The following is a 15154-nucleotide window of genomic DNA, read 5'->3' as shown; positions in this document are numbered from 1 at the left end:
TCTCTTGTTAAGACTCAAAAATCATCTTGGCTTACAAGATCGAGCACTCAGTTGGTGTACGTCATATCTATCACAAAGACCACAGCATGAGTGCGGCATCGGTAACTCCATCTCTGATCCTGTTGTTCTGGATTATTCTGTTTCACAAGGGTCAGTTCTTGGTCCCCAACCACGACCATCTACCAACCACCTACCACCATCTACCAACCACCATCTACACATATCCAGTTCACATATCATACTAAAGTACAATCTCCATTATCATGTTAATGCCGACGATACCCAGCTCCATTTCCCCTTTAAATCATGATAGCTGATCAATTAAAACCACGGAAAGGTGTATTCAAGAAATTCGTGATTGGATGCAGCAAAATTTCTTGAAGTTAAATGATGAAAAAACTGAATTTTTGCTTTTTCGATCCCGCCAACTGCTTCCAAAGATCAGCATCCCTTACATTAAAATAGGTGACTCCCCAATTTGTCCTGCTTCAAAAGCTAGGAGTCTGTGTTGTTTTTTATTCTTCCAAGGCCATGAAGCCTCATATCTCTAGTGTTATCCGTTCACCTTTAATTCACATTCGGAATATTGGTCAAATGCGAAGATTCTTAAATCGTGATGCCATTGAGCAAATCGTTCACTCATTTATATACTTCTCGTCTTGATAATGGAAGTTCACTTTTGTATGGTCTACCACAATGACAGCTTTCCAGACTTCAACGCCTTCAAAAAACTGCTGCACGGATTGTTACTTCGTCAAGAAAATCCTGTCATATAACACCTATACTTCGAGAACTTCATTGGCTACCAATTTCCTATAGAGTTATTTACAAAATTTTGCTCATTGTTTTGTTCCTGTGCAAAATGGCTCCAATTTACATCTCTGAGGTGCTAGAGTTTTACTCACCATCACGGAACCTTCGTTCAAGCAACATATTTTCTCCTTCGGGAACAGAGATCCAGACACTCATGGTGTGATAGGTCTTTTGAGGTTGCTGCCCCTCGTCTTTGGGATGCACTAGTACTTAAACTGAAGTCGTGCACCAGCATTTTGACTTTCAAAGAACTCCTTAAAACTCATCTCATGCGGAAGCTTTCAGTGATTTAGATTTAATTAAAGTACTAGGACTAATGCATGCATGAAGGTTCAATGCACGTATTGCGTAGCATTTACGCATTTATAGTGGAGTTTATTTGTTTGTTTTGGTTTCTGTACATATTAGGCATAATTGATTAACCATTCCTCTCTTATTTGTCTTCTCTAAATACGTATTCCGATCTTCTAAGCATAAGTTAAATGGCGACACTGGTGACTGGTGCACCGAGCCCCACCCTCCCCAACCTCCCACACCACACACCCTACCATCCACACCCCACCCGTCAACCAATAACCTCCTCTAATGTCACTGCGCGCTTTCTTTGCATCTAACATCCAGAAGCCCTCCACCCTAATAAGCGAATATTATGCATTATAATATTAATTCCATACCAACCTCACTAACAGTGAAACACTAGGCTTCCTACAAGAGGGGAGGTTCGGAGCGGAGCAAGTGGGGGTGAGGCTGTCTGCAAGATTTGCGGGTCATACTCGAGGGAAAAAGACAGTTGCGTACAGTAATAACGGAAGAGTTAAGCAGGCAATTTTAGGAATCAATTTTTTCATATAAAGACGTTTCAAAAAATGTGTTTGTTAATAATATTGTGTACCGTACTTTCCCAATTACTGTGAATAATGAGGTATATCATATATGAAACCAATGTAGATCGCTTGGATGCAACTGACGTTGTTATATCTCCCTTCCTACCTTTTTTTAGGGTATAATTTCCCTTTTCGTTTCCCTTGTACCCAGATTCATCCTTCATATTTCACATGTTGCTTTTAATTTAAAGTGTAAAGCACATTTTAAGAAAACTGTTGGCATGTATCTCGGCAGATTTGGCATTGTAACATGCAATCATTACTGGTTGACGTAATTACAACTGGCGTAAATTGTTCATTAAAAATAAATGTTCCCAACAGTCTGCTTCAGTCTACCATGTTAGATATTTTCAGATATCTGTGTTTGATTACACCGTATTTACACAGCTAACATTCCTGTACGATGTACATTATTTTTTGCAGACGTATATACAATCGGTGTACATTGTCCCAGTTAAATATAAAACGAATTGTTCCCAACCGTCTACTTTAAGTCCAAGATATCTAGGAGAGCCAACGCAAAAGTGAGAAAATGTTGTGGCGTCTATTGGTGAAATATTTTCAATTGATACACAGATGACCAGTTTAGATACTTAAAATATTTAAGTCTGATTTACTCTGCTACTTCCACCAGTCGGTCAGGACCAAACATGGTTCCTGAAACAATAAATCATAACATAATAACAATAGGATGTATTGGGGTATGGGAATCATATTGCTTCTTTAACCAAATAGATGTTCATAGTTAGAATGGGAGTAAACAAACCCCTGATTAGTGAAACGTTTCCTGTAAAAACAAAATCGTTAAACACTACTACATATCGGATACCAGACTCAGTAGAGTATATAGGTTCCAAGGATTTACTTGCGGCGATCGATTTGCGCTAAAAATATGTACATTTAGTAAGAATATTACAGCATGAATGGGTACATTAATGTTCTCATCAAGGGCATAATACCGTTATTAATTATTAGTTTGTCCAAAACAAAACTATTATTTTTACTTCATTGCGCTATGTTGTCTCTGTGCTGGTGCATCAAATAGAGTACTTGAGTGTTATTAACTGTTCTGCATTATACTTAACCTTTAACATCTACAGACACGCACTCGATGCTTAAAAGTTTATTACACAATAGATTTACTGAATTTCCACTTAGATTTCCTTAATATTATTTTTAGATGTCTGTAGATATACTTCTATTATACGAGAAGTTTGATTTTAAGTGGTTGTAATGTGTCAAATGACAACTAAATTCCCTAATGGATGTTTTAAAAGCATATTAAGTAATGTCATGGTATTATTACAAAGATTAAGTTCAGAAAGGAACGTCGTACCGAAAAGCACTATATTCGCTTTCGAAATAGACAAGTCTCATTGTATGTTTGTTGATGAATTTTGGAAAACAAACTTCCGAAGCAGATTTAGTATTTCTTATTCTTAATGCACTCTGATCAGGTGGGTTTAATGGGGGAAAGCTGTTTCAATCGAAACATTTTTCTGTTGCCTTTCTGTCGCGAACGTTTTACCGTAAATCACTGCCACCGCCCATATCAGCATGTTCATTACACAAATGTAACCTATATATACTCGTATCGTCCACTCCTTTGACCCAATTTTAGGGTGGAAACGTCTGAAAGCACCTGTTTATTCCTTGCAATTGAATCAAATGACAACGCAAGCTACATCGGTAAGACCGAAAGAAAGATATATACTCTTCAAGATAATGGACCTAACACAGGCTAGCACACAGGCCTAACGGTCGTAAATAAAACAGACAGATTTGATTGGCAATTAATATTACAATTGCATGGATCGGTGTTATTTCCACTCTTTAAGGGCAGAAAAAGTTGAACTTAAAATTTGGCAAACACACATTGAGACCTTAAACCTTTGAAAGTCTACGGACACGAACGCGAGCTCTTATCGATTTTATTTGTTTATCACATAACAGGTTTGATATATTTCCACTCAGTGTTAGTCAAATACTTCTTTCAGATGGGCGTATACTGTTTGTCTTGTCGAGTCCATCTCTAAAAGCTTTCAATTAGGACTAAAATGGACGTTTAACTCGTTCAAAATGTAAATATTGAAGACACCATGACTGCTTTCAGATGGCTGTAGATTGTCGAGCATATCTCTAATAGCTTTCAGTATTATAAAAATGTATCCTCCCACTTTATGAAATACATCTATGTAAAGAAAAGAACATCGAAGTGATGGGATTGCGTGAGCGATATCAGAAAGTACAGGAACGATTTAAGCACAAACGAACGTTAAACTCGTTTTAAAATCTTAATTTTGACGAAACTATGAACGGTAGAATGTTGTTGCAAAATTTGTCCAATGAAACTGTTTCGACTATGTTATCAGATGCCGGATTTGGTGAGATTTATACCATCGTAACAATAACCGTGCACGTTTTCCTTATGGTATTAATTCTATTCGGGAACGCATTGGTGATTGTAAGTTACACCCTTACGAAGTCGGTTCGTTCCATTCCATTCAACAGGTACATCCTACTTTTGGCTATTGCAGATTTGATAGTAGGAATTGTTGGCCTACCAGTGTTTACACGTATATTTATCTGGTATAACGTTCAATTCTCATCAGCATGGATGACTTTGCTGGCCTGGTGGGCTGCTAGATTCCCTGTGGCATTATCCGTTTCTGTAGTTATGTTAATGACGTACGACCGTCTCCGATTAGTTACGAATCCCTTCAGATATCATGCATCTTATAGTATTTCACGAGTCAACAAAAGCATGAGTTACGTGTGTATTGCGAGTATTCTGCATGCAAATATTTATACTGTGCTTGTCATTGTTGCGGTTGCTATAGTTGCACCACAACAGGAAGACTATACCGAACTCGAACGGTGGTGGAGGGTGAAAATTTATCTTGATGTAATTGAAGCTGTTGCAAACTTCATTCTACCCTTGACTGCCTTAGCTGTTATGAACATCGCATTCCTGAGTAAGTTGCGAGTAAGACTGCGGGTGTTTCAAAGCAGACCAGACAACATGAACGAAGTGACTAAGACTAAATGTCAATCCATAAGCTTGGAAGTTGATCAAAACAACCAGAGGACGTCGTCAACCGCTAAATCGACCCGACAGATAACTAGATTTATTATCGCTACGAATAAAAGTACAGACGAAGATGTGCTTGATTTCTCGTCTGTTATCGACGACAACAGAAAATCAAAGCTACGTCGAATAGCTCGGAACCTGTTTATTCTTGTTTTAGTTTATTTGATTTGTTGGATGCCAATACATGGATTACTTTTGCTTCAGCTCTTTGGCGTTAACCTACCAATTCTCTTATACCATGTTGCACTTGTGTTACTGTATTCAAACTCTGCTATAAATCCGTTAATTTATGCAGTAACTTCACCTCAATACAGGAATGGAATGCTCAGAATTATTTGTCCTTGGAGGATGACTAAGGTGAGCAAAGCCACTCAAGCAAACACTACTCCGGCTTCTTTGCCTGCGGCAAACATGGATACAATTGTTTAAGATATTGTGAATAAGTATATCTTGCAGAAAAGAATAAGTACATCTTACAAAAATGTTTGCAATGCTTGCCTTATTTCTTTTGGCCTGAGTTGAAGCTCGAGAAAATTCGGTGTAGTAGTAGTTTGTGTAGCTAGCGTAATTATAGCAGATCGTGAGATATGTGACACTCATGGCGGTAATAAAGTTGAAAGTAGGCCTAATTCACAAACTTTCTTAAGCATATGCGGAGTTTGGCATATATCAAAAAGTTTGACAGCATAACAGAAAATTTGATTTCTATTAGATTTAATATTCTTAATTCCTTCTCTTTTTAGAGGCTATGAACCCTTAAATCCGTATCGTTTGTGGAACTTGAAACTGAAGACATCTTCACTACATTATTGTCTATTGTACCTTTCACAAGTTTTATTTCATAAGCATAGGATATTTACTGTGTGTAAACGAACTTTCACTTAGTGAAAGTTTTACACGTTACATTGTCTATCTCTACACACTCAGCACTGACTTACCTTAATTTTCGCCAAGTTTTCTTTATCGAAGATTAATTGGAAGCTTTTATACTTAGTTGAATTGAGAACATTTTAGGGAAAGGAATTCCATGTTAACGAGACAAAAGTTGGTTTTATGATTGAATGTGAAATATTTGAGAACAACTGCAGTAATTACTAGACTTATTCGGGGTTTTCGTTTACTTTTTTGACTTGCCTATGTCAAGAACTGTCAAATGCAATTGTAAGAAATAAGAAAATAGACGTGAAATGACTTTACCTACTTCATCAGCGCTCAATTTTGATTTTAATAGGTGACAATTTTGTTGGTTTGTTTAATTTCTCAAGACCGCTATGAAAGCCGAAGCAGCTCCTTAATGATATATATATATATATATATATATATATATATATATATATATATATATATATATAGATAAAAAGTTATAATATATTACGTACTTACGTATTACGTACGAAATTGACGTAGAAAGCCTAATTTTGTGTCCTCAAATGTTATATTTCTCAAATGGTTGAACTAGTATTAACTATTTCATTCTCCTTTTATTTTGTCAAAAGAGAAAGCTAAATAAAAACTGGTCTACCAAAGTAGCTACGAGGTATTTATTCTGTCTGAATCTACAATTTCATGAGAGAATATTTTCTCCATTTTCTCATATGTCTAGTGGTTATTATTATCGTCGTTTTCTCATTTAATTATAAATCATTCGAGTCATGACGTATTGTATTCAGAAACAGTAAGTGGTTGAAGAACCAATTCAAATTAAATTTACTTATGCCTATGTGTGTTACTCCAATGAAAGTGTTCATAGAATGTTGCATTTACTTTGACCAAATCAGAATTAAGGTATTAAACATTTGACCTGTCTTGACTTTTTCGACTAGCTTCTTATTAAGCAACAACTGATGTTTGAGTTACCAAATGACTCCCTTACGTTTGTGTTTGTCTTTCCTTAAGTAACTCGATATAGTCGTTTTATCGTAACTCATGATGTTTGAAATCCTTGTTCTAAGACTGCTTGGGACTACTCAAGAATGAATAACGTGTTTATTACTATGGATCACGGCATAACCGATTATTGTAGTGTCTAATTGGGTAATGGTTCCACCAAACGAACCTGGTGTATACAACATGCATGGTGATGCAGCCCCCAAGCATTCTCCATCATTCTTATGACATTGAAAACGGCAAACGGATTGACTATCCTAGCGTATATACACAAATAATGCAATTTTTAAGAAAATATTATTAAATTTCTTATTCTTAGGCCTTGCCACAGCAGATATATTGGTAGGGATTATCATTATTCCTTTATTTGTTTGAACTTGTAATTTTGAATAGTTATAACCTAGACACTACATGGCATACACTATGCAAATGACTGTAATCGCTTAAGAATGATCTTTGAGCCGATCAAATACAAAATGAAATCAAATTTTACAGAAAACTTAAACAAACGATTGTGGTATGCGTAGTAAGCTAGCTTTACCATGTTTCTGTTTGTATAACGTTTTACCACCTGATCCGTTTATCTCTGATTTATCCGAGGGATACGAGAACGATGAATGATTTAATTACTTGAACAGATACCAATGAACTATTATTAGTTTCGCATTACCATTGGCAAACTACTGAAAACTGGAAGCTTACATGTCGTGTTTGCCGATACAGGCCAAGGAAGGCCGTTCTGTCCTCACATTTTATATTCCCCTAGTGATATTACTACCATTAATTATTTTTTCTACTTATTTTTGAAAATGGAAAGAAAGTAATTAAACCCGGTCCATTCAACTAGCTATAAACTGTTTATTCTGGATTGACAAATTCCTGAGAGACGTAAAGTTTTCAGAAACACTTTGGGGTTTAAAAGACATTTCAAATTGAATTCATGTGTGTTAATCCCCTGCACGCGTGCTAAAGAATAACTTAAACCTTGCCATAACAGATTTGATGGTAGTGATTAGCATGATTACTTTATCGTTGTTACCTTGTAATTTTGGATGGTTATAATCTGATCAGGCTCTGCATTGCATACGCTATGAAGTTTGACCGATTAAGAATGATCTTTGATCCGATCAAATACAAAATGAGATCAAGTGACGAAGGAAACTTAAAACAAGCGATTGTGGTAAGGTATGCGTAGTAAGCTAGCTTAACCCTTCTTCTGTTTAGATATAGAGAATAAACCGATTCAGTTTATATGATATGCTTTCGGGGAATAGCAGAACGATGACTGGTTTAATTACGTAGGCATCTACGTATAAATTATCGATAGTTTTTTATTACCACTGACAAGCTTATTCCTCACAAAATGTGTTATTAATCGCAAAACTGAGGAGGTTTCCGGAGACGTTTGAGAAACACAGTCATGTTAAACATCTTTATCTAAAAGACTACATGATCCCGTTCATTAACTTGAAACATAAGGAGCAACGCGTACACCATTAAGGAGCTAATTTTTTATTTAAGTGAAGTAAGTTTCATAACTCCATGTTCGGTATTGGCCATTAGTCAAGAGATTATTGAACCATTTCAATTAATTTTACCTATGATTAAACAAAATTTGCTGCTAGTTCGACCAAGTGCGTTTTTAAGAGACATTTTTGTCAATTTTGTGCTAATATACGTATATTTATTTTGTGTTTTTATCGAAGAATTCTAAATCACCTATTTATCCTCGGTTATTAACCATATAGTTATTGCAGTTCACTATTTCATCAGTTTTCCCCATGTGTTGGATTCCACTTACAGAAGATCATCATTTTGTTGAAGCTGTACAACTTCGCGTCGAAAAATATTGTGTTCATCGTATAATAAAATGATTGAAAATATTATCATAAAGTCCGATATAAAAGTCAGTCGCTACAATCCCTGAGAAGTCTAGTAGATCACGTAAATGTAATAATTGTCTTTATAGCATTAAACACACATTTTGTCCTCATTTATTTTGTTTCAATTATGCATATACATTGCAAATTTTATAATAAAGTTGAATGTTACAGATACCAAGACATACAAAAGATATATGGCAACACTTGTTCAACTTGTTATTCTTAAGATTCAGCTAAGAGAACTGTCTAGGGGTTTTAGATGAGTCAATATATATATATATTTGTTTGATTTAATAGAAGTGTGATATTATCTGAAGATCCAGTGTCATAAGATTTGATTTCCATTCTTTGAATGTGAAATTTGAGAATAACAAAATCCGAAATAAATATAAATAGATAAATACCAGTGTGAACATATTTGACTTTTACTGATACTGTCTGCTTTCAATTATCGGGTAGAATATGACACCGGTACACTACAAGGTTAAAACAATAGAGAATATCATAGAAAATGATTAAGTGTTAATTTTCAAAGAGTTTAGTTTGTCTTTCATAGTTCAAACAGTACGAAGAACTCTCTCATCGGTTAATCCATGTTTTTCTTCTTGCATATCTAATAACTGAAAACGATACTGATTATAAATATTCGTTGGTGATGCGACACATTCTTCACCGAAGGGGCATTTACCAGTAGGGGCATCGGGCACTTCCAACTTACGTCCAAAACATGACATTCGTGACAGTGATATGATATTGAGCAATAGCACTTTAAAAGCATAATAGCATACATATATACATTCGCTTCGGCAATCATATGACAATACCAAAAAATGTTATGTAACAACGGATTTGTTTTACATAATTCTCTGTGTATATTGTTTGGTCAGACTGTTAAACATCGGTGCTGTAGCCGAGTGGATAAAGGCGGTGGCATTTGAAGCAATGAGGCTTAGCAATCGGGAGTTTCGGGGTTTGATTCCCGTCCGGGTTACAGTAAGGCGGATTTTTCATCCAAAAGCAATCTACGGTATTCCCATCTGAAATGATTTTCTAAATTGTAAAGATGCCAAATTTGAGTTAAAATATTGAATTGGAAGCCACACGACGTGTAAGTTGTAATCCATAAGCCCTTGCAGGTTCCTCCCACATGCAGCGTCGTAAAAAAACTACTGCTGCTTATTATGATTATGATTATATGTGGGTGTAATACTTAAGTACGAAGTGGCTAAGCCAAATTCGAAGTTTATCGAATTTCGATGCAAAGGATAATTAATCTTGAAGGTTTCATCTATAGATTTTACTTGGTTCACATTTAATTTAATTACGAAAGATCTGAAGGCAATTGAATGTAAAAGTATAGAAAATTCAAAAGAAAATGAGAATGCCAATATTATTGTAATGTAAACAGTTTAAGGCTTTGTCAGGAAATTAAGGTTGCGTTTCATACCCTCCCCCTATCTCGACTGTCTCAACGTTTACTCATGTGTTCAGTCGTTTATACTGTTATCATTTCTGACAAGGCCAAACGTAGGAAGAGACTACAAAACGACGGGTACTTTGTCATTATATTGAATATCTATTTTTCATCAGTGGTTTAGTATAGGACTACAGTTTTCATTAAAGGACAAAATAAGAAAAAATAGGTTGAATAAATTAGTACAGATGGCAATTGCGGTACCAACACTCTCTCGGGATACCATGGACTCGACCAGGTCTTTTGGTTACGTTTCGACAACAACTTAAGAAGAAAACATTAAACATTACGAAAATATGAGCTTTTTACTTTCTGTATATGATTATGAGGGACCGTACATGAACAAAAGTGTCCGGGTGTTGGGATTGTTATCACTCGCAAATGGATATTTATATAAATAATTCATATCTGAGAGTATCGTTGGTCTAGACATTGCTATAAACTTTGCCGTTTAAATATATTCCAAAGCTTACACACATAAAATTAAGTATTGATTGATTCATTAACAATCATTAGCGAATTAAAGTACTATTAGCCATTTTAGCCTATTGGACATTCAAATACATTATACTATTGTTATTATCAATGTAAGTAGAAAATGGACCATTAAGAAATATGAAACGTAGTAAATCACGTGACTTACATGTGCTAGAAAATGGTAACGTAAGCCTATTTTATCGACGTTAATAGTACAGTAAAATTACAGAGCGAAACTGTTACATTGGTTAAAACTGATATCTCGAAGAGGGCGAAACGATGAATAATGAGTTCGCAGAATTGTTCATATCCATTGCAACATAGTCAGTCTGTCCTCCGACACAACACCAGCTGCTCGAAAGGATCATAATTGCTGCGTATTATAAAGAATCACACCGAAAACAGCATAAGAAGTAGGAAAAGCTTTCCACACATCTCGATAATGGTGATCATAATGAAAGTATCGATATACATCGACACATCATGAAAATATAAGATATCGATATAACATTTCAAGCAAAATATAAAATGAATTAAACCTGTTAAGTATATTACCATCCGACCTGACATTTTTTGTCCAAATCCAGTCGGCTTCTCCTATAACACATGCTTCTGATGAACATCTTGACATAACTGCCTACTCTGATTATAGCAAACATGATATTATTCTTATTGCAACCGCGTTAAAGTTCCGACGCCAGTGGTTGCAATCACATATTTAACTTACAAATCTTGTGACTGTCTATTCAACTTTGTAAAAAGTTTCACTATTGCTTTCCAAAACATTTTGTTAGTTACTGCATATATAAACGGATTTATAGCTGAATTAGAAAGTAACATAAAAAACGTGATCATGATAGCTGAACGGGGAATTCGAATAGACATATCTATAGTAGCTAAAAGGTTCAGTATGTTTGCTGGAATCCAACAGAATAAATAAACACCAACAAGAACCATTATATTCAGAGAGACTTTACGAAGCTGATGTTTCATTAAACGTTCTTCTTCGTTACGATTTGTCCACTTCCGTCGTCTAATTGCTGACTCGTTTTGGACGTCTGATGTCAACTGTGAAATACTGATTCTTTCTGAATGAGCTCTTGTAGTCATCTCAACATTTATATCTTCAACATTACTTCTTTCCCGAACCTGACCGAGAGCAGCCATACGTCTACTCAGTTTTAAGACAAACACCACATTCATGAGAAGTAAGCATGTCAGTGGCAATAAGAAATTAAAGATAATTATTGAGTAGCTGCTTACATAAATAGGCAATTCTTCGTTCATGGGTTCTGTGATAAGGTAAGGCAATATCAAAACAAGGAAAATGTATAACGAGCTTACTATCCATATGACAATCATTTGCTTTGATATCCTTTTGTTACTTGATCTCATTTTGTATTTGATCGGATCAAAGACCATTCTTAAGCGATCAAACGTCATTAGAATGACGATAAATACCGACAGAAATATTGGGAACGGCGTTATCATACTCACAATTACATCGATATATGCATTTGATGTATAATTGTTGTTAGGAACCAAAATGCCGTAATAAATATATGCAGGAATCGTTATTACCCCTACCAATAAATCTGATATAGCAAGGTTTAATATGAAGAAGTTAAATGGTATTTTCCTCAGATTGATATCATTCGTGTACGCTAAAATAGTCAATCCGTTTCCCAATACAGTCAACACTAAAAGAACGACGAAGGCTGTTAAAGCAACAATTGAACCAGCTGTGAGGTACATATTAGGTTCGTATGTCATGGAAGAACCGTAACTAATAGTACCATTGTCGGAAACGGTTATTGCTTGATCCATCATGACGTAGACCTCGTTCGTTGTAATGTATTCTCAAGCCGTCTTAGAAAAAAAGGACTCCGAACTGGACCAATTAATTAATGTAAATAATACATGCACACCAAGGTCTGTATCGCGTTACCTCGTAAGAGCTCAGTGGATTCACATACCGACACATGGCAGTATTGTAGTCTGCTTAGGAGTGATTACTGAATGAAAATCAGTAGTCTGTGGTAGTGATTCCACCAATTAGGTAAAATCTATTTTGCTTTCCCAAGTAAAAGAAACACGTTAAATTATAAGGTGGGTCGTAATAATTTTCGTTGCCAGATTCCTTATAATTTCAACTATGTTTGGTATGAAAACACGTAGGCGTTACGGCGTTATCGAGTTACATTATCATGCCTTCATTGCTTCTACGACTTCAATAAAATGATCAAACACGTACGCTCACACAAGATCACATGATGTAGATTGTCAAGTAAACATTGACCAATCGGAAGGAAAACGGCCAGTCAAGTGAGTTAACTAATGACGTTCTGTCGCTTTATCATTCTTGTTTCCGAAGTGAGTTGTATTGTCAAACAACTAGAATATGGTATAAAGAAACTGGCAGATAGCAATTTTATTTTGAAGACAGCAACGAGCAAACGATTGAGTATAAAGTTTATTATCTTCCACTCGAAAAACGAAGTAAATACAAATCTGCAATCCATTAATTTTTTCTTTGTGCTGCCAGGAATTTATCGACTACGATTAAACACAACGTTTTAAACGCGAAGTTCTTTGCTGTGAAACAATACGAAGGTTTCAAAGTCAGTTGCACTGTCAAAGAACTATACTATGGTAAACAGAAACTGACAAGATAGCAATTCCAAAGCTACTGAGTGCCAAGTTTATTATTTTCCATTCGCAAAATGAAGTAAATACCAATTTGCAGTCCATTAAAACAAATTGTGCTGCAAGGAAATTATCCACTCCGATTAAACACTTTGCAAACGCTTTATTAACACAACGTTTTCAATGCGATATTTTATGTCATAAGTGCAGTGAGCCAATACGCATGGATACTTTCTATAATGTCTTTTTTATGATGATATTGTTTCGAAAATCATTAAATCCTAAGATCACGAACCATTTCAAAGTTAACAAGACAACGTGATAACAACTATAATAATCGATGTAGTATACATTCTTTTCAGTTCAGATGCACAATAAACAGAGGATCGCTCTCCAACCTTTAACCTAGACATGTGTTGTGTATATATTATATTTCGAAAGGACACGTTGTAATTACTTGACGTACCATTGTCATGATCATACGGTTTCCATGTAAGACAGAATTGTGGTTGAGAGTGGAAAAAGTTATTTGGGAATTCTTTCCCCAGGATCTATCTTTGATAGAAGGTACCAATTATGTAACTAACGAGACGTACATTCTGTCAGGAACATTGTCGATACAGAATCCACAGGGGTATGCAACAGGTCAAAAAATTAAAGATTTTTTTTTAAACAAACAAATAAAATGACATTCGTGACAGTGATAAAACATTGAGCAATAACACTTCTGAGGGCATAATGGCATACTTATACGTTCGCTTCGGCAATCATATGACAATACCAGATTGAGAAAATACTTTTTAAGAAAAAGTCACCCAGGAAAGAACCTGGGCACGAAAACCAAACTACCAAACGACTGATCCGCTCTCAGCCCCAGTCCCCTTGCATCGGGACTGTGACTGTGTGATCATCGTCAGGTGTGTATCACCATTCCCGAAGGGAACAGATACTACACATGATCTTAGCCAAAAGGCCGAGAAAATGTTACGTAACAAAGTAGTTAGTTGAATAAGTCTTATGGTATCCTAATTCGTCAGACGGTTATATGCGGCTGAAATCATTCAGTACGCAGTGGGCAAACCAAAGTTTATAGAACTTCCGATACAAAGGAGCAACAATAGTTTTGATGTCATCAGTGGTTTTACTTGGTTTACACTTGATTTAATAACGAACAGTTTAAAGGCAATCGAATGTCATTAAAGGTATAAAAGTTAACGAAAAAAAGGAAATGAGAATGATAATATTATTGTACTCTTTAACAGTTTTAGAAATTACGAGGAAAGAAACAGAGAGCCGTGCAGTTCAGATAAAGAAAGGGTCAGAACCCCCCCCCCCCCCCAGCTGTCCAACCAGAGTTCTTGAACCCTCAAAAGTACCCACATCACAAATATGACGCACAATAAATTGTTTGGTTAAAAATGACTCTTTAAGATCATTTCTTGTAAATGCAAACTACACTTTCGTTATGAAAGTTCCTTTTGTGGGGGAAATGTAATACTCTTTACTTGTTGATGTGCGAAATATGTTTGGACAGTAAGATAAATAACGAATTCAAACTGAAAAGTGCCTCTATGATGGAGTTGTAGGAACCAAATGGGGTATTTAATCACTCGCGAATGAACATGTATATAAATAAATCATATCTGAGAGTATCTTTGTTTTATCAATAACCAGCTTGGTAAATACAATACTATACACTTTGCTGTTCAAATATCCCAAAGTTCATTAAAATATGCACTCATCAAAATAAATAATTGATCGATACATTAACTATTATTAGCGACTTAAAACACTATTAGCCATTGTAAAGTATTGGACATTCGAGCACATTAGACTACCATGTATCAATGTCAAAGAAAGTGCACCTTTAAGTAATATGAAACGTTGTATATCACGTGATTTGTAGGTGCTAGATAATGGTAACGTAAGCCTATTTTATCGACGTTAATAGTAGAGTAAAATTGTAAAGCCAAACTGTTACATTTATTAACAAATATCT

The 15154-nt window shown here is 35.4% G+C and overlaps 1 protein-coding gene and 1 pseudogene across 1 annotated transcript; both read right to left on the bottom strand.

The window, feature by feature from the left end:
* Positions 1-6221: 6221 nt before the first annotated feature.
* LOC139954999 (histamine H4 receptor-like) lies at positions 6222-13957 on the bottom strand. Its single transcript, XM_071955096.1, has one exon. It carries the CDS (start codon positions 12337-12339, stop codon positions 11233-11235), a length of 1107 nt encoding a protein of 368 aa, XP_071811197.1. The 5' UTR covers positions 12340-13957; the 3' UTR covers positions 6222-11232.
* On the bottom strand, positions 13905-14140 carry LOC139957866 (U2 spliceosomal RNA; annotated as a pseudogene).
* Positions 14141-15154: the final 1014 nt, after the last annotated feature.

This window comes from Apostichopus japonicus, chromosome 17 (assembly GCF_037975245.1).
Source record: "Apostichopus japonicus isolate 1M-3 chromosome 17, ASM3797524v1, whole genome shotgun sequence".
Lineage (NCBI taxonomy): Eukaryota > Metazoa > Echinodermata > Holothuroidea > Aspidochirotida > Stichopodidae > Apostichopus > Apostichopus japonicus.
Note: the sequence above shows the minus strand (reverse complement) of the source record. Positions and strands in the feature narration are given on the sequence as shown.

What these genes read in the sequence shown, in the direction of transcription:
- LOC139954999 (XM_071955096.1), bottom strand. Translation starts at nt 12,339, where the DNA reads ATGATGGATCAAGCAATAACCGTTTCCGACAATGGTACTATTAGTTAC.